The sequence below is a fragment of the Acartia tonsa genome, chromosome 5 (assembly GCF_053477335.1).
Source record: "Acartia tonsa isolate MP-2025a chromosome 5, ASM5347733v1, whole genome shotgun sequence".
NCBI classification, from domain to species: domain Eukaryota; kingdom Metazoa; phylum Arthropoda; class Copepoda; order Calanoida; family Acartiidae; genus Acartia; species Acartia tonsa.
Window position 1 is genome coordinate 42,642,890 of NC_137264.1, and position 19,288 is coordinate 42,662,177.

At 29.4% G+C, this 19,288-nt stretch overlaps 1 protein-coding gene across 1 annotated transcript in view; it reads left to right on the forward strand.

Moving 5' to 3' along the window:
- The first annotated feature begins 520 nt into the window (after positions 1-520).
- Positions 521-19,288, forward strand: part of LOC145319572 (uncharacterized) — a 102,971-nt gene continuing 84,203 nt past the window's right edge. Inside the window, exons 1-3 of the mRNA XM_080161775.1 lie at positions 521-1,035; positions 1,543-1,642; positions 15,705-15,764. Of these exons, the coding sequence (XP_080017901.1) occupies positions 962-1,035; positions 1,543-1,642; positions 15,705-15,764 (234 nt within the window). The 5' untranslated portion in view covers positions 521-961. The remainder of the gene's footprint in view (positions 1,036-1,542; positions 1,643-15,704; positions 15,765-19,288) is intronic.

Below are 19,288 nucleotides of genomic sequence, written 5' to 3' on the forward strand. Positions count from 1 at the left end.
AAATTAAAGTAAGGGGTGTTAGTTTTTGTTGTGTTTTTATTTTACCATAGGCCAGGTAAGGTTAGGTTATTAGGTACAGGGAATCCTTTCAGGGTTAAGGCACTGCAAGTTTTGGGCTTATACGCAGGGGTTAGGCTTAAAAAAATACCCAAAAGCAATATTTTCAATCCTTTAAAAATTAAGAGGGTACAGTTTTCTATGCTCGATAGAGTAAAATATGTTTTTAAAAATTATTTCCAAGAATAATTGTCTGTAACTACTAGGAACAACCTCAAGACAACTAGTCAACAACCATACAAATGATCTATACATAGATAGATAGATAGATACTCATTATATCCGTCTTAATGATCTATAGTTAGATAAAGAGTGAATATCTATAAATAGATAGATATATCTATGTATAGAATTTATACAGATAAAAAAGAAAATGATTCATATGCAAACACAAGTTAGATGACTTCATTGTGAAAAGATAAAAAAGCAAATTAAAAAATCTAGGTTTAGATTATGAAAAAAAACTGAAGACTACGCAACACTATGACTAAACAATTCTGTCAACTATAGAATCCTCGGACATTTATTAAATACAATAATTATTCAACATCAAGTGCTTGTTTGTCAACATTAAAGTGTTTATCATACTGTCCATCCATCCATACATACATCCATTTATCTATCACACCATCTCTAGAAATAATAAGCAAGAATTTGTGAAAATTATACATATTATGAAGTGTCCCATTCTAAATTATAGTGATTAAAGTGATTCAGTGATAATAACAATTTAAAAACAAATAATTTGATAGGGAAGGGAGTATTTTTTTTGCGAAAATGAATTTTAATACTTAAAAATCTTTAAAAAAACTAATTTATATTGACAAAAAAGTTGAAGCAATGTCAAGTTAATGTACTTAAAAGGTTGCTTATGAGTAAACAAGTGATTTAAACCAAATTCTTTATGGTGGGGCGTGTTAGACGAATAGAGGAGAGAATGTTCGGCTTTGAGCTAGTCGTTGACCGAGTATGCTGCAAGTTAGTCAATTGTGGAGTAGCGCAGCTACTTTATAACTAGGCTATGTCCATACGTTGATTTAAATCAAATAATCTATCAAAAGAATTCTTAAAAGTAAAGCTGTACTGCTGTGTTTCAAAACAACGTATGATCAAAATAACAATGCTAATAATGAGGATAGAATTAAGTGATTTAAAAAAAGCATCTAAAGAAATTTAGAAAAAGAGAATTAAGTTAGGGGAAGGACATTGTGTTGTTTATTACACTAGTCCCAAAGTTTTATAATAACGTTTTCTGTTTCATTAGCTTATCAACTTTGGGGCTTTTTATTGAATTTTGATTGGTTGGTTTATTAAGTTAAGTGTCAAAACGTATCAACCACTAATTGTCGGCCATTTCCTATCCCTTTAGATCATTGCCTAGAATTAATGAGATAATTTTAGAAATGAATAAAATGATTTTGAATACTCAAAATGATAATCATGAAGTTAAAAATTATTTATGCATTTTTAAATGTCTTTTTTTAGATTGGATACTCTGGTTTACGTGATAGGGCTGTCTATGACAGCTCTATACTTGCTGGCGGGCATAGCTGCCATTGTATGGTTCGTTCTCACTCATTCACAGGTATAGACACATAGATAGATACATGACAGCTCTATACCTGCTGGCGGGAATAGCTGCCATTGTATGGTTCGTTCTTACTCATTCACAGGTATAGATTGATAGATAGATAGATAAATGTTAGATAGATAGATACATGACAGCTCTATACAAGTCCTACTTACACTTGGTAATTCACTTCTCTCTTTCTCAAACTTTGCAGCATTATATATAATTTTTACATCTTCTGTTATGACGAGGTTTTGGCTAAAAAGATAGTTAGGATTAGGGGCTCTTCGCAGGTATTAGGCATAGCAAAAAAAAGAATATTCTCCTTTTTTTAATTTCAATTAAAAAAAAACAATAATGGGAGTTATGCACATTGAGAGAAAGAACCACGAAATAATTGCATATTTACTAACATATAAATAGAAATATGCTAACATAATAAACGACTGAAAAACCTAAATTTGATATGATAAACATCAAATATGTAGAGAAATAAAAAAGCGCTTTGCATTTCTAATGTCATAAATGGACATTTCTAATGAGGGATAATAAGCTTCAATTGTCTTGTTTTTGGCTCAACTTTTTTACAGGTTTCAAATTACCATCAAATTGATTTGAGAAGGTTTGGTCAGGGGGTGATTTTATATGTCAAAAATAGCATAAAAACCACTCTATGAATTTACTTTTTACAATAAATTTACTTTTATTTACTAAGTATATTTGCGATAACTTTTATTTAATAGATTCTTCCAATTTTTAACATTTACAAAACAGCCTGCTTTATTGCTTCAAGATCCATGTCATATAAATGAGATTAAGTTTTCCAAGGAATAAATGTTTAAAACTTATAGTGCTCCAATAATCCTCAATAAACTCTCATTGACCAAAGCGATAAAACCTTTATTCTATTTGTTTATGGAATGAATAAAGTTTTTCAATCCATGTTGATATTTGAATTACATTGAAGTATTTAATCTTGATTTAATAAACAAAAAATATACGTTCATAATATAGAAAATCTAAGAAAACTCTGTTTTAAAAGAATTCGATTGTGGCGACACTTCCGTAGTGTTCAAATATTAAAACTAAAATTTTAATCATATTAACCCTTTGGTGATGGTATTGTAAATAAAAAATATAATTGAAAAAATCTTTTTAAAATAATTTAAAATATTCAATATTTATTTCTTTCTTTTAGATAGTAATGGCGAGGGAGGAAAATTGAAATAGATAAATAGATATGTACTTATAGAAAACTAGCCAATAGTGAGATAGTTCTATCGAGCCAACTCTAGTATATATTATATATAACTCTTTTTACCATTTTATTATAAAAAAGAAATTTGAATTTATTTTTTCTTGTTTAAATTAATAACGAATTAAAAAAAATAGTTACTACTTAAGTATGAGGGAAAATTTCATAGTAAGATATTTATCTACAATATATGCTGTATAATATTTTACTAATATTTTTTCTTCGATAATGTTGTTTGCTTGTTGAACTCATCTATACATACTTATCCTTGCTTAACTACAAGTTTATAGTCTAATTTATTATGAATAAAAACAGTAACATTAATTCAATAAAGATAAGAATGCACCAAAAACAAATATCCAATCCTTGCATTTTTATGGATACCGGCATTTTTGGATAAATGCACGGTGAAATATAAAAAAATAAGTATACAAGGACGATTTATTTTCAATAGTAGCAAAGAAGTTGCTCCCTTGAATATATTATGTTTCAAATAACTCTAACAAAGCCTTTTTTTTAAAGGAATGCAGCTACTTTAAATCTCCGTGGGTTCGTACTAAAACGGCTAAAAGTCAGACGATAGACATCTGATTTTAAAATCTTATAAGGATTGATATTTTTCTGTAATTAAATTATTTCAAATTGTCATTGGTGTGAGTCATTCAAATTGTGATCAATATAAAATGCATAACCGACTGACAAACCGACGAACAGACACTAACTATATAGTTGCTCACCTATTAAAAAGCATGTATGCAAGTAGGCTATTTTTGTTTTAAAGGATTTATGTTCACCTTTGTAGAACCGCTTTTGTTATCTATATCTATTATAGCCACCAGGGAGAAATGTACATTTAAAAGGGCTATTATTGGTTTTAAAGTTAGCTTTTGGTTATGTCATTTGTAAAATTGTAAGAATAGAAAAGTGACAGCAATTAATTGAAAATTAAATTTTTATTTGAAAAACAGATATTTTACACTATTTACATGTTAAAAGCTTTAAAAGACGTAGCAAAGTTGATCAGACCGTTTTATAGATCTTATTTACAAAGTTGTAGCTTTTCTACAAAAAGAATATGTTCGAATGTTCGTCCTTACTTTAGTAGAACCGTCAGTTTGTTTGATCAATAAAATAAGTGACTTTCATTTTTACAGAAAAAGATATTTGTAAACAGAAAATAACTGAGTATTGAATAAGTTACCTAAATAAAATGTCATGTATTGTGATTTATTGACATTACCTTTCCATTTATCTCTGGAAGCCTCACAGGCTGAGGGCTAATTTTCATTATGCAAAACATTGGCAAATTTAGATGCAAATTTGGACAAATCTAGCGGGTGGCCAAAAACAGTGCAAAACATTTCGGACTTTTTTTTGAATTTTTAACAGAAGCACATAGTCCTTATATTAGAACTGTCCTTATGATTTCAAACTTGGCTTGGCGGTTCCATGAACAGTTAGGGGCAATGTAGATTCAAGAAACTGTAGCAACTATATAAAAATCACCAGAAAGTCTTTATATCAATATTTGAAATGATCATATAATTATCATATTCTCCTGTGTTTGCAATATTGATTCCTAAGACGACTATAAAAAATGTTATAATCAAGGCATCTCTATAATCAAGTTTTATAAGTTACGTATGTCCATATTAAGAAATTTAAGAAATTTTGAGTTAGATTTATACGGAATATTTGTTTAAGCTTCGAAAATAATGTTTGATATTATTATTTATTGAGCTTTATGAAATAGTTTTTAAAAAAAATTTAATTTAAAAATAGTTGGATGACAAGGAGATATAAAAGAAGGACAGACCCCAGTCCGTAGTGCTCTGCATGATTTCAAACAATTTCGTACATTTTTTGCTAAAATTTAGATTGTTAAACATATGCCGCAAATGTGTTCAATCCGCAAATAGGGGTCGAAATTCAGATTTTTTTTTATATAGAGGCCAATTGGGGAAGGGTGTCGACACATCCTGAAAAAGGAAAGACATTTTTACTTGCTATTTGATTTTATCTGTCTCCCTTTTTTTCTGTCTGTCTATCCTTCTTTTGTCTGTCTTTCTTTTGGCCTGTCCATCTTTCTTTTATTCTGTCTGTCCTTTATTGTAATTAATCACCTTTGCTTAAAATAGGCCAGTATGATTTAAATAGATTAAAGTATTTGAATAACTAGCCATGTCGCTGTAAAAAATATATAAACACTTATGAATTTTAACATTTATAATTGTGTTTTTTTCACTTCCTTATTTTTATGAGAACTTTTTATTAATGTTTTCCCTTCAAATTATAAGTAGAATTAAACTTAGGTGCTTTTACTCAAAATGCCTGTCATAAAAGTACATAACTCCCCCTGAGCGAAACCAATATTGTTATGATAAAGTAACAGGATATTTCTTTGTCTAGTTCTCCTTTACAGGGTAACTGCTTATAGGTCCTGGGAATGTTTTTATTTTACTATTTTTGGGGAGGGTACCACCAACCTTCTAAGATAAATCACCCCAAGAATAAAGTTATCCTCCCCCCCCCCCAAAAAAAAAAAAAAAAAAAATGAAAGTTTTATTTTTTTACTTTTTCTTTTCATTTCTAAAATAAAAAAAATGGTTTAGCGAATTCAAGTGCCCCTAGAGTCCTCATAATAAAGCTTTTGCAAATAACATTTTTTCATAATACAATGTCAAAGGACCATTAAAGAATTAATCAATCAAATTCAAATGCTATTATTGCATTACATGCCGATTTTTCTAGTGCGTAGCATCTCTATAAGGGTATGCGTCATTTGTCCGGCCCTGGGAAAGCTTTTGAAATAGATTGTCAAAACGTAACGAATCCGCTAGTTATCGGGAAGTGGATAAGGAATCGGGAATCTCTGCTTAACACCGCGACATAATTAAGGCGTTAAAAATGTATCCTGCTGCTGCTATGTCAGGTGCGCGACTCATTTAGTTTAAAAAAAGGGGGAATTCCCAACTCATTACCAAGCACAGTTGAGACAAAGGTTGTGCAGTCAAAGGGTTGGTTGTCTTATGGATGTTAATTAACCTAACATCCTATAGTGGGCGTTGAATTGATAGCTTATAGTTGTACTTATTGACATACTTGTCCTTGTTAATATATGATGCCTTAACAAGCCACTAATATATCCTGAGAGTTGATGACGTTTTCATGACCAAAATTAAGCACACTGACAAAATTGCATTTGACTAAAGTGCATTTGCTGCCCCTATAGAACTTGAAAGGAATGTATAGGAATTTTTTATTAAATTTGTTTGTGTATAATGTCTACTTATGTTTAATAACACAAAAAAAGAGTCGTAGCTATGCAACATGATGAAAAAAATCACTTATAAATTAAATATTCCTAGTATTGCTTGGAAACCACTTTATTAGAACTGGTTTCAGCCATACTAAAAAATCATGTATCGTATCGTATTTAAGACTAGTCAAATAAAAAATTACAATACTATACTCTTTATTCGGCTGCTCCGGGCTAACATAATCTTGTGAAGCTTATAATTATCATTTTACTATCCGCAGAAAATTATCTATAAAACTATTCGATAAATATCTATTCTCATTTGTTCATTTAAATTTTTCTTTAATACACTAAAAATAATCTTTTTGAAATAAAGTGTTCATATTACTTTGCTCTTATTTATATGACAATTTATTTGCGATAAATGTTTTTTTTTACAAAATCCTTTAAGTTCATTCATTATTTTTAGGGGGTCAGAAAATAAATATTTTCTTTTCAATTTCAAATGTCAAAATTACTTTTAATTTATGAATTGCCTTATCTCCAGGGAAGGTGGGGACATTGGACTGTAAATTACACTGGTACTCAAAGTTTTACAATTTATTCTATTATTCGTTGTAAAATTTTTCCACTTATGATTTTATCTACAGAATAGGGCAATTTTGTTACTTACAATTGGGCGTGTCCTATGTCTTATCCCTTAAGATCCCTGCTATGTTAAAATTCTGCCCAGCTGTTTGATCTTTTGGACCTCTTTATACCACAGTTTTCTATAAGATGGGTGGACTTTTAAACAATCCTTGTATAATCTTTAGTAGTACAGCAATTATAAAACTAAGGTTTATTTGCATGTTTGTTACTTTTAATAACGGTGCTCTTTTGAACGTTTTTTTTAATATGTCTTTCTAAAAAGATTTTATCAACATTTTTTTAGCTATGCTACTTTTCTACTAATTTGATTGTTTATTGAAGAATTTTAATAAGCTTTAACTTTTAATTTCAAAATTTTGTTTCTGGGGTGTTTATTATTAGTTTAGAAAAGACAAATTTTGTAAAATTCCGCCAATCCATATTTAAAAAAACGATTATTATGCCTACCTAATCTTAAAACTAATTTAATACTCTGTAAATTTTCAGCTTTAAGAATAGTTTCAATTATGCAAGAATTTTAAATTTTAAAGAATAGAATATTGGTCAAGAATTATAATTTTCTATCTTGTAGTTTTCAAAGTGATTTTTCCTGTAACATTTAAGTACGATTTAAAAAGCCTATTTATAACTCTTTAATCGTTACCAGAAAGTCCGTACGTTCATTTAAAACATGTTGCTATTCATCTTTTAATTTTGACGACAATTAACCTATTTATCTGATTTTTGGAACACTAATTCCTAGTATAATAAGGTACACTAATTTAAGCGTAGCATTCATATATTAAAGTGTGAAAATAAAAGTACGTTCTTATAACAATATTATATACTTAAACAAATTATATTTCATTTTGTACCGAATTGTACAATTTTGTTTAAACTTTTAAATTAATAATAAGTGTCAATGTTTTTCCTTCCGCCTGACTTCAAAGCTTCATTTTTATGAATGTTGTCATTCTTAATAAGTAAAATATATAATTGGATACCAAATAAGTTTCTGCATATGGAAAGTTTTGAAGAATAAAAACTTGCTTAATGAAGAATAACAAAAACAAATCGTGCTATTTCCTTTTTAGATGCTATTTAAAACTGGTTCCTAGGTTTTTATTTTAGGAAATGACAGTATAATTCTTCAATTTCTTGCCTCTACTGTGAAGTTTTATGTGTAATTTAGAACCAGCCCTTTTTCCCCCATCCTAAAAAACCTTGAGTGTCAGCCTGTCTAAGGGGAAATAAAATGACTTATTCAAATTCGTTTTTTATCACAAAATCATTGAATCAACCTGTAGTGCTACAATAGTATTAAAAATGCTCCGATTTCTTTTTAATGCGCATCTTCTCTTTGTTAAAACTATGACTTAACTACATTAACTTCTTGGTAATTAATTAAAATTATCATGGTCAGGTTTTAGGCTATTTGGGGTATGGCGGGCACTTTGTGGGAAAAAAGGAAATTTTCTTAAATCCCAAAATATGTGTTATTTAAAATTTGACGATAACGTTCTACAGTAGTGTAGCTGTTTGCAATTTGAGGTAAATATTGCACAACGAAAATATACAGACACAAACCACCATAGAATAGCTTTGCTTATTAAACATATAGTTAAATATTTTAGTCCATCTTTGAATATAACATTTTGATAATACAGTGAATTACCGAAAGACAGAAGAACAGGCACAATGAAAGACAGGCACGGACACTTATAGAGAACCTTAGCTGGTAATAATCTTTTTTTCGAATAAATTAGAAGGACCATTCAAAATTTTATAAAAATTTTAAAATATTTTAGCACCACCTCTGTAAAAGGTTACCAAAACCCTTGTCATCAAAATAAATATACTTTTTATCACAAAAATTTATGGATAATCTACCAGGGATCTTAAGGGATAAGACATGGAACTATGAATTTGTGTACACTTCTCCAATTATGATTAACAGAATTACCACTTCCATAGATCAACTTTTTAGAAGATTTTACATCAGTTCCAAGTAATGTACTACAATTTTTAAGTCAGCGAAAAAGAATGATTTTGTTTAAAAACTTTGGGTACCAGTATAATTTACAGTACAATGTCCCCATCCTCCCTGTTAATCTCCAGACATTATTAATCATTCACAATACTTCTGGAAGGAAGCCAGGGATTTAGGAGTTATTATATTAACTAGTAAAAATATCAGTAAATTTATATAAACTATTTATAAGAAAGAAGTATTGTTTTTGTCTAAACCTTAAGATTTCTCCTTTTTGGGAAGCTTAACATAGGTCTCGGGATTGTTTAAGGCTATTTTTTGCACTCTTTCTTACCCCTTTGAATAAATCTTCCCAAAGACTACGTAAGAGACTGTACAATCGGTATAGGAATCAATTTAATAAAAAAGTGTAAGAAAATATCATTTTAAACAACTTAAACTGGTTAGGGGTTAGTTCACAGTACCATATGGGTTTTTATTGAGTTTTACAAATGTATTTAAAAAGATTTACAAGATTTACATAAATTAAATCCTAATAGCCAGCATTTCAGTGAGTATTTGCCCTTGTACTCTTTTAACTAGCGTACTTTATCTGTCTATTGGGTCTCTCTCATCCAAAACTTATATATTTCTTATATATGATTGATAATATAATAGTATTTAAACTTATAACTGGACAAAAACCTATTTTTGTATGTTTACTTATCCATATATGTTAAAAAGTTCCTAATATATGCATAAAATTTTGTTAGTCACGCTCAAATAAATTATAAGCTAGAATTAATTGTCGGCTTAGGCCTTATAAGCTTTTTCAATGATGAAAAATAGATAAAGCGATGGGTAACAGAAAAAAAACAATGTTTTATTATAGTTATAGCATGTTTGTACGTTCAAAGCATGTGCGCCTAATAAGGATTGTGTTGATGTGTCAACACCCCGCTAAATATTGACTTGCCTTTCCCTTTTTTCACCCCTTCACAATTTTCTTTCCGTAAAAAAATCCTGTGTGCGCCACTAGATCAAGCACAGTTCATCGATCGTTAAGAATGTTATTCTAGATACGCTTAAAGTTTATGTGAAAATACGCTTGTAGCATAGATACTCAATATTTTAATTTATGAGACTAGTCTCGTTTGATTATGCGTTATGTCAAAATTGTCCTTGTTTAAATAATATCCATATACAATTATAGTGGCTTCTCCCCTAGCATCTAAGACATATTTATTGGAAAAAGGGGAATTAGACAGAAAAATAGCCTTAAACCATCCCAAATATAAAGTTGAAAAATTCAAAAGACTAAAAACCACCCTATTACTCCTATAAATCTTTCCTAAATGAAATTTCAAGAGGATTAATTATTTGTTACTGCAGATATTTTTTTTGACTTTATTAATTACAAACGCTAAAAATATTTATCTATCCCTTTATCTGTATTAATAACATATTTAGCCATAAGGACGGATTTTAGTCTTAACTTGTCATCATATAGGTATTATAGCCACTATTACAGTAAGCTTTAGTTCTTTAGTTGCCAACGAGGTAATGAGTTCGAGTCTTGACCCAGCAAACGACATAATGGAGAGGTCTCTAGGGGCACTTGAGGAGGGGGGAGTCGAATTTGATAACCCAATTTCTTACTTAATTTTTTTTTGGGGGGGGGTTGGGTTGGTCCCACCCCCCAAGAAAATAGTTATAAACCTTCCCGGGACTTATGAGAAGCTACCCTGTTAAGGAGAACCCGATCGGTTTAGCGGTTAGCGAGATCCTTCGAGACACACAGATACTCAGACAAACAGACAAACATCCTGTTACTTGAGTATAAGGATTATAATCTTCGATTGAAATTTTTATAAAGATTTTTTTTGGCTTGTATAGATTAATTTTGACATAATGAATAAAAACACCTAGGAACCCATCCAACATAGAATACAGAGTATATCACCAGGGAGGGAGGGGACATTAGATTTTAAATCATATTGGCATCCAAAGTTTTATAACAACAATCTCTAATTCAATAGCTTAAAATTCAGGGTACTGGCCTCCAAAGTTCTAAAGAAGCAGTCTCTCTTTCAATGGATTTAAAAATATGGATACTCCTAAATGGATTTGTAAAAGCCTTCATTGTTAAAAATTTGGTTCACCAATAATTATAATCTACAGACTAGTAGAGGAAATCATAAGAGATGTAGTATTTATATTAATTTATCGTCCATTGTCTTATACCTTGTTATCCCTGGATATCACCTACACCTAACTACCGCCTCTATGTGCCATAATCTTTCTTCATTTTTTTCCTTTTAAAATGGCAAACTAGAGTAATTCCGTGCCACTGAAAGAGTAAGTGTACGCAAAAATGCAAAAATTGTGGCGTTTTTGCAAAAAAGCTAATTATTTTATAAATGTACAAAATTAAATAGAATGGTGGTGGGTTTTACAGAATTTTAAAATGGTTTATGTTTTTTAAATGAACATAGTTTATTTTAAAACTTCCGTAAATATGATTTTATCTATCTATAGTATTTTTACTATTCTGTATTCACATAGTTTCAAAACTGGCGCACAATTTTAACGTAAACCTTCTCTCAGATAATCAGAAATATAGGGATACGTCAGTTGTTGATCAAATAATCTTTAAATGACATGTTAATCTGCCCTATCTTTGAATTTTTGATGAAAGAAACATTAGACTGTAAGATATACTGGTACCCAAAGTTTTTAATCAATCCCTTTCTTCTATCTTTTTGCTTTTAAATTTATAGACTTTTAGTGTCTAAACTTTTTCACCAATAATTTTAATTACAGAAGAGGTCATTTTATTTTCTTAACGTAAGTGTTATAACAATTTAACGTTCAATGTCTTATCATTTTAGATCCCTATTTCTGTACACAGCAATAAACAATAAACGTATACAGTTATAACATTATGACAAAAGCTTTAACATGAATTTGACAAATATATTTCCAATTGATGTTTCTCTGTATGCATGCAAATATTCCAGCCACTTTGAGTGAATGCAGTTTAAAATTAGACGTTCCTTCATTCATACAAAATTAAGAAGTAAAAGAATTACCAATTCGTTAGAGTAAAACAATAGAGGGGGGACATATTAAATAACTGTATGTCTCCATCCCGAGAATCATGTGTGATGTGTCAACTTTTAATTGGGTCTTTTAAAGTCAATCAATAGTGTCAGAAATAATAACACAGCCAAGTAGCAGAAAACAATTTTCTAACAGAAAAAAGGTCCCCAACAGGGGGATCCAGGTAGTTGTCTGGTTATACATCTTTATTTAGAAATTTATTACCAATTCAAACTTCTAGTTGCTGTGCAAACCAAGGAACAATATTGTGCCTGTTATGTTATTCAGATAATTTTTCATGTGAAAATTTGAAGCCCTTTTTTGGGGAAAAAATGTGGCGGTTTTGCGCGCGGAAATTAGATTTTAGTTTAATTGAAATGCATTGTTGGGATAAAAAGAAAATATTTTACAAAGTGCAGGGAGGGTGTGGAGCTAATGCAGCTAATTAGAATGCACGGCACCCTTAAAAGATTTATCACTTCACATATCTAATTAGCGCAGCTACATTTTTATCAACCTGTCTGTCCTTACATACAATTATTCTATGAAATGTCCAATGAATAGAAACACAAACACAATTTTTTTAAGATCGTCATAAAACACACATATTTTAAATTGGTATATTGAATTTTAAGCAATCTAGTTGTATGGTAAATCTGATGTTTAATCTTAAATTTAAAAATTATTTTATGAAATGAATGTGTCACAGCAGCACTAGCATGCATCTTTGTCCTTTGTAATTCCAAGCAAATTTAAAAATTTAATAAGATTATAAATTTTATCTTCGCAGTCAAAGATCTAGAAAGAAAACGAAGTAGTGGGTTTCGACGTATTTTCACAGTGGCTTTTGATAGGTTAATTTAGGTTAGGTTAAGTCAGATAAATGTTTAAGATTGCCCCGCAGGGTTAGGAAATTAGCCCTGCAGGTTTAGAGCCCTTCTTAGTGGCTAGAAATAGGAGAAAACCTACTGTGAAAATACGGCAAAACCTGCTACTTCGTTTTCTTTCTATGATCCGAATATCTTTTAATCTTCACCCATTTTATATAAATCCGCAGCCGAAACTGCAATTTTTAAGCATATTCTTCAATAAATTGCTGCTAAAAAATAAATAAACCAAGCATATAAAACTAAAAAAAGCATAACAAATTTTAATGGGTAAAACCAAAACTAAAATGGGAGTATGTTAGCATATATAAAAGTACTTTTTCGTGAATAATTTTAACGTAATACACAAAGCTATAAATCATGTTAACACCTAATAGCTTCAACCTAAGGGGACTGATTCATCAGACATCAAAAGTTTTGCAGCGTAGCTTCTCTATTGGTCTGTTTGTATGCATTTCTAATATTTATTTGGACTAAACACCATATACATTTAATATCAACAGTAATAAATGAAAATTACATTGCATGAAGAAAAGAAATACTATATTTGTTTTTAATACTTTTAGCCTACAGTTAAAGCAATGGGAGGTTTAAATGCATGTCCTATCCTAATTGCTCTTTTTCTACAAATATTTAAGAATATTTCTCGTATTCATTCGTATCCGGTGGATAGTAACCGGTTCTCATCCATACGAAAAAACTATGTCTAGCATCGTATTATATCTAGCTTTCTACGAATATAAAAATGTACAATCATAAGATTAAAACCAGATTTTTTAGCCCGCGCCTTCGGCACCTCGGGGCTAAAAAACAGGTTTTAATCTTATAATTGTACATTCTATATCCGCGGAAAGCTGTTTATAATACAATGCGAGAAATAACTATTATACAATTTTTACCATGTATATAAATATGTAGTATACTCAGGGAGGTAATTTGTAATGGTACCCAAGGTTTTGAAAAAAACACTCTCTCATTGTATGGCTTTAAAACTTTATTGATTTTTTTTATATAAAATATTGATTGGTTAATACAAACAAGCGACATAACAATTTATTGTTCATTATCATATCACTTAATATGCCTGAGCATACTAAATTAGTTTTAATTAGTTTAATTTATTTCAAAGTATATAATTTCTTTATGGTATAATTTAAAAGCAAGCTTGATATAAATTTAAAATAATTTAACCCTGTAATTAAAGCACCTTGCTTCTAGTTAAATGGTTAAATTTATGTTGTTTGGCTATCATTTCCGCTTAATTTGTTATATCTTTAATTATCTAAACCTGCAATTTATTACTACATAAAAAAAACTGCCCCTTTCCCTTAATTATCGTCATGAAACACAACCTATTTGTGATATTGGCTGTTGTGAATATTGCAAATATAGAACACTTTGCGGATATGATATATGCGAGATTGATGGCGCAACATTTATACATAACCATGGATTCAAACTGAATATGAAGATTTTTATTTAAAAAAAAAATACATTTTAATTCTAATCATACAATGGTTGTGAGTATTTAAGGAAACTTTAAAATAAAGAAGAAATATGCATATACTCTAAACACAAGGACTGCATTATGTTGATTAAAACATATTATTTTAAAATCTATGCTTTATTAAAATCCTAATAAACTAGGTATAAGAGAGCAGACGTATAATCAAATCTACTTCAATAGAATTCCCCGCGTGTATATTATATTTATAGACCACCAGCCTTCCAGGGACAGAGCAATGCGAGAAAAATTTATCTCTTGTTTAATTTATAATACCTCGTTGTCTTTTGATAATTTTATATTAATGATATATAGCCAAGTTTATTTTTATTGTAAAATGTAAAATTATTTTAAAAGGAAGGAATATTTAATCCTCCATTAACCTTTCCCTGGAAATTCAATAAAGGCCATATCTCTAGGTGTTATAGGATATTAAAAAATATTTGAATTTTAATAATTAGATACTAGATATGTTTATTTATGTTTGTTCGTTTATTAACAAATAATATATAAATTTACATTTATTTTGTCGGTACTGCAAAAAACATATTTATAAAATATTCCGTAAATAGCTTGATTTAGACTTTAAAAAAAAACAAAGACAATTTCAAAAAGGTACTCATGCTGATTTTTCAGAGTAGCTTCATTTCTTACAATTCAGTAGAAACCCGACTTTCAGTTACAGGGTTAGAAAAATAGCTTTATACTATATTCAAAAATAAATTATACAAAAAACTCTAGCAGTGAAGAACCATACCGGTTCAGCGGTTAGCGAGTTCATAACGAAAAAACAAAAAAAAACATGCTACTTTATGACAATATGCAGAAGTGATGATGCTCCTATCACATTAGATGCACCTGATATCGTAGATAGACTTGTAATATTTAACTTTATTAAACCACAAAATTGTTTCTATTAAGAGCTTTAATTTCAAATATATCATGGGAAAAATAATTTTCAGACAGATAGTATCAAAATTATTTTATTATGATTATACCCATTTAATAAAAATGAGTGTAAAGCAAAGCTTTTGTATAAATATAAATATTTGTCTGTTTGTTAGAAACGGTATTACGTGGTTTACTCAGCTAATACCCAAGAAAAACGACAGAAGATTTTCATCTGTGTCTTCAACAATTGACCTAACGCAGGGGAAGAAGGGGACATTGGACTGTTAATTAAACTAGTACCCAAAGTTTTTATTCGTTTTCTTACTCGTGGACTCAACAACTTTTTTGTGTACTTTAATTAAATTTGGATTGGTTCATTAAGTTAAGTGTCCAAATGTATCAACCAATTATTTTAATCCACAGGAAAGAGTAATATTGTTATCATCATCAATTTATCGTTTCCTGTCCTATCGCTTTTAGATCCCTGCATATAAGGGTTGTTATAATAAGTCTACAAGATAAATTTGACTTGCTGGGTTGTCCTTCCAGATGCATTGAACTAATTTCAACTTTTTTTCAGAGTTTGGAGACTGTAAAGGAAATGTCAGAACTTCAACTTGTTATGATAGAGAGTGTAAAGGTTAGTAGATAGATAGATAAATAGATAAATAGATATATAGATAGATAGATAGATAGATAGATAGATAGATATATAGATAGATATATAGATATATAGATAGATAGATAGATAGATAGATAGATAGATATATTTAAGAGAAAGACAATTAAAAGCATTACACAATTTAAATTTAAAATGTATTACTAATACTAGTAATTAATTTTTACTCATTTTAACACCTTGAAATTAAGAAAATACAAAAAGTGGATAGTCTACAAAATAATGAAGACGATTATGTTCAAATTCAGAAATTTATAAAAAAAAAAACATAAATGTAGAAAGTCGTTAAGCAACTTTTTATGTGTGTATGACTGTTTTGCTTGTCTTGCGTGAAAACTCTTATTATTATTGTTATGTAGCTTTTTTGAATCAATTCCAATAGATTGATTTCATATAATGTCTAACTTTAGTTTCAATGCCATAATTAATGATTATACAATAGTGTGGCCCAAATGAAGGTCTAAATCGATTTTCAATGTGCGCAATGTAAAAATAGGTTATGTATTGTTTGTAGATTTTAGCCCTATAATTGATTTTAAGAAAAAATATATCGCTATCTTGTCAAATGCATATTTATTTTCATTCTTTCTTCCCCAATTAATATAGCCTTACACCAGATATATAGCAAAACATCAAATTTTCTGTCTGTTTGTTTACAAACATTGAAATAAAATATTAAAATCACCAGGAATAAACATATGAAGAAAGAAAGTATAAAAATTTATTTATGTACAATTACAATAATTTGGGAAAGCTAATTCATACTGCAAAATCATTGAAGAAAAATAATTAAAGATAAGCCTTACTCTTTATTCCTGGTTTGATAAAAAACAATCAAATTATTTTTTGCAATATTATTTTTTTTATTAGTATGCTTTTTTTTAAGTTGAATTTTAGAATACTTATATTACATGTTTTTTTACCTTCATTTAATTTTTTATTTAAATAAATTGTCTCTTTATTGGCGACAATGTCTGTTGAGCCATGAAATTTATTAAAAACACTTTTTCCTATTTTATGTCTTTAAAACGTATATTTTTTAGAGTTTTTCATCATTTCTCTTCTCATAAGACTAATAGCTACTGTTTTAGTTCAATTTCTTACACAAATTATCAATTTAAAAAAAAAATGTTTTTAGACGTTTCTCGGAATTATTCGGCAGGAATGGCGGTTCTGCCTACTTTTTATAATTGCTTCATATTTTAACTCTTGTTACATTATTTTAGGTTGGCAGTTCTTTAATTATTTCTTGTTAAAATCATGAAAATATGAAATTTTTGATAAAAAGCTTAAGATTGAAATTTCGAGATCAATTTTCATTGTAGAGAGGTCTAGTTTTCACTAAAAGGTCTACATTTGAGCTGGTAACAACTTCAAGGTATGCGCAAATTGAATATGGTAAAGATTTAAAATTTCATGTTTTTTTTGGGCCAGTCTATTATACAATATACATTAAAAGCATTTTCAGATTTAAAATTTTGTGTCACTACTTTTGACCAAATGAAAAGCTTGTGATAAAAAGCTTAGCATCGCTCAGTGGGAATTCAATTAAATATTCTTACACAAAAACGTTGAAACATCATTCACACACACATAAACACACACACACAGACAGACACACACACACCCACACACAGACAGACACACTTACAGTAGATTTATTATCCAAGATGGCAAATCAAACAATAATCCGTCCAACGTTATCCTATGAATCAGCTTATTGTGCTTAACAAAAAATGACGTCATATGACAAATGATAGGCCAAGTATACATTGGTCATTTGTATTGTATTACTTCATTTTTATTAGGCTATACAAGCTTCTTCATTTCTTGGAGCTGAATATTTTAAAAATATTTTGTCACATATGATTCATTCTTATAATACATGCCGCGACATTTTTGGACTAAATAATTTCCTCAATCAGACATTCAATTGTTTTTTTGCTGACTTACCAGAATGTATAGACTTTCTGACCAATAATGTGCTGTAACACTGTGTTACAATTGGTGCAATTTAGGGATTATTCATCTAGACATTGTATATTTATTACACATTATAATTATTGTAAGCCTTGCAAAAAAGTCGTTTTAGGCCTTTTTTTAGATTTTTATATCGCAGTTATATATTGATTAATATTTGTTTGTTGGTGAAAATCAATAGATTATTAAGAGGTTCTGTTCCTTTCTATATTGACAAAGATATTAGATAAACACTCAACAGATAACTAACATCTTTTTTTATTTTTTATTCATAATAAGATAATATATGTAGATGGAACTACGGACCATAGTTTAAGATCATATGTATAAAGTAGTAAGGTTTTTGTCTTTAGCAAAGAATCTAACTAATGGCTGAACCGATATGGTTCTCCTTTACAATGTAGCTCCTCAGCGGTCATGCGAAGGTTGTTAATTTTCCCATTTCTTCCCCAACCTCTAGGGGTGTAGCCGCCGCTAGTACCACACAAGATATCATATAAAGTTGGGTCATTCCAGGTTCTGATTTTGTACAGTTCTTTTTTTTCGAGTCTTTAACTATCTTTTTAAGGGTTTATGTAATAAATTTTAAAAATATTATTTACATATAACATTATTTAATTATTCTATATTTTATAATAGCTACCCTTGTACGTTGAAAATTTGTGTACATTTTTAGTCTATTGGGTGTCTATCATCATCATATTTATGGGTATTTAAAGTTTAAATGTTAATAACACTTGCCAGACGAAAACAACATTAAAATATTCAGCTGTGTTGGGTCTCAATAGAAAGATTGCATTCCAAAATATCATGCAGGGAGAGAGACATGTGTTTAGTGATTTTAATCCATAAGTTTACTTAGTTCTTCCCCTCAAAGTGCGTAGTGAGCAAAGATCTCCATCCCTTGACAAAACGAGGGGAAGTTAGTTTTTTTCCCTCATTATTCTAAGCAATCCTGTGGGGAGCCTTAGATCTGCAGCAACCTGTATCTATTTTAACCTAACCTAACCTAATCTAAAGTAAACACACAAAAACTAGCGCCCATTCCTTACTTTCAATTTATTTCAAAATCAAGGTGGCGGGGTTTTTAGTAATCGACCAGGTACATTGTGGGAAACCGATGTTTACTTTTTTAGTGTACATGCAAATAAAGATTTAAATGGACTAGAATTTGTTAATATCCTTCCTTTTCTTAGATTATATGTGTTAAAGTGTTAAACTGAGATTTTATTTCATACCTAACGGTGTCTTTGGGACACGACTTTTAAAAATAATTTTCTATTAAGATAGTAGTAAAGTAGCAAAGGTTCTAAAATTATTAAAGTTTACTGAAATAGAAGCGTAACCATTAAGATGTCAATTGTATACAGAAACTGCACAGCTATATTCAGTCTATCTTTAATAGTAACTGAGAAAAATCTCTATATAAAATTAATTTCTTTTGGAGTATTTTAGATAAACCCACGGACCAAGTAAGTAATAGAGAAATGGACATAAAAAGATAC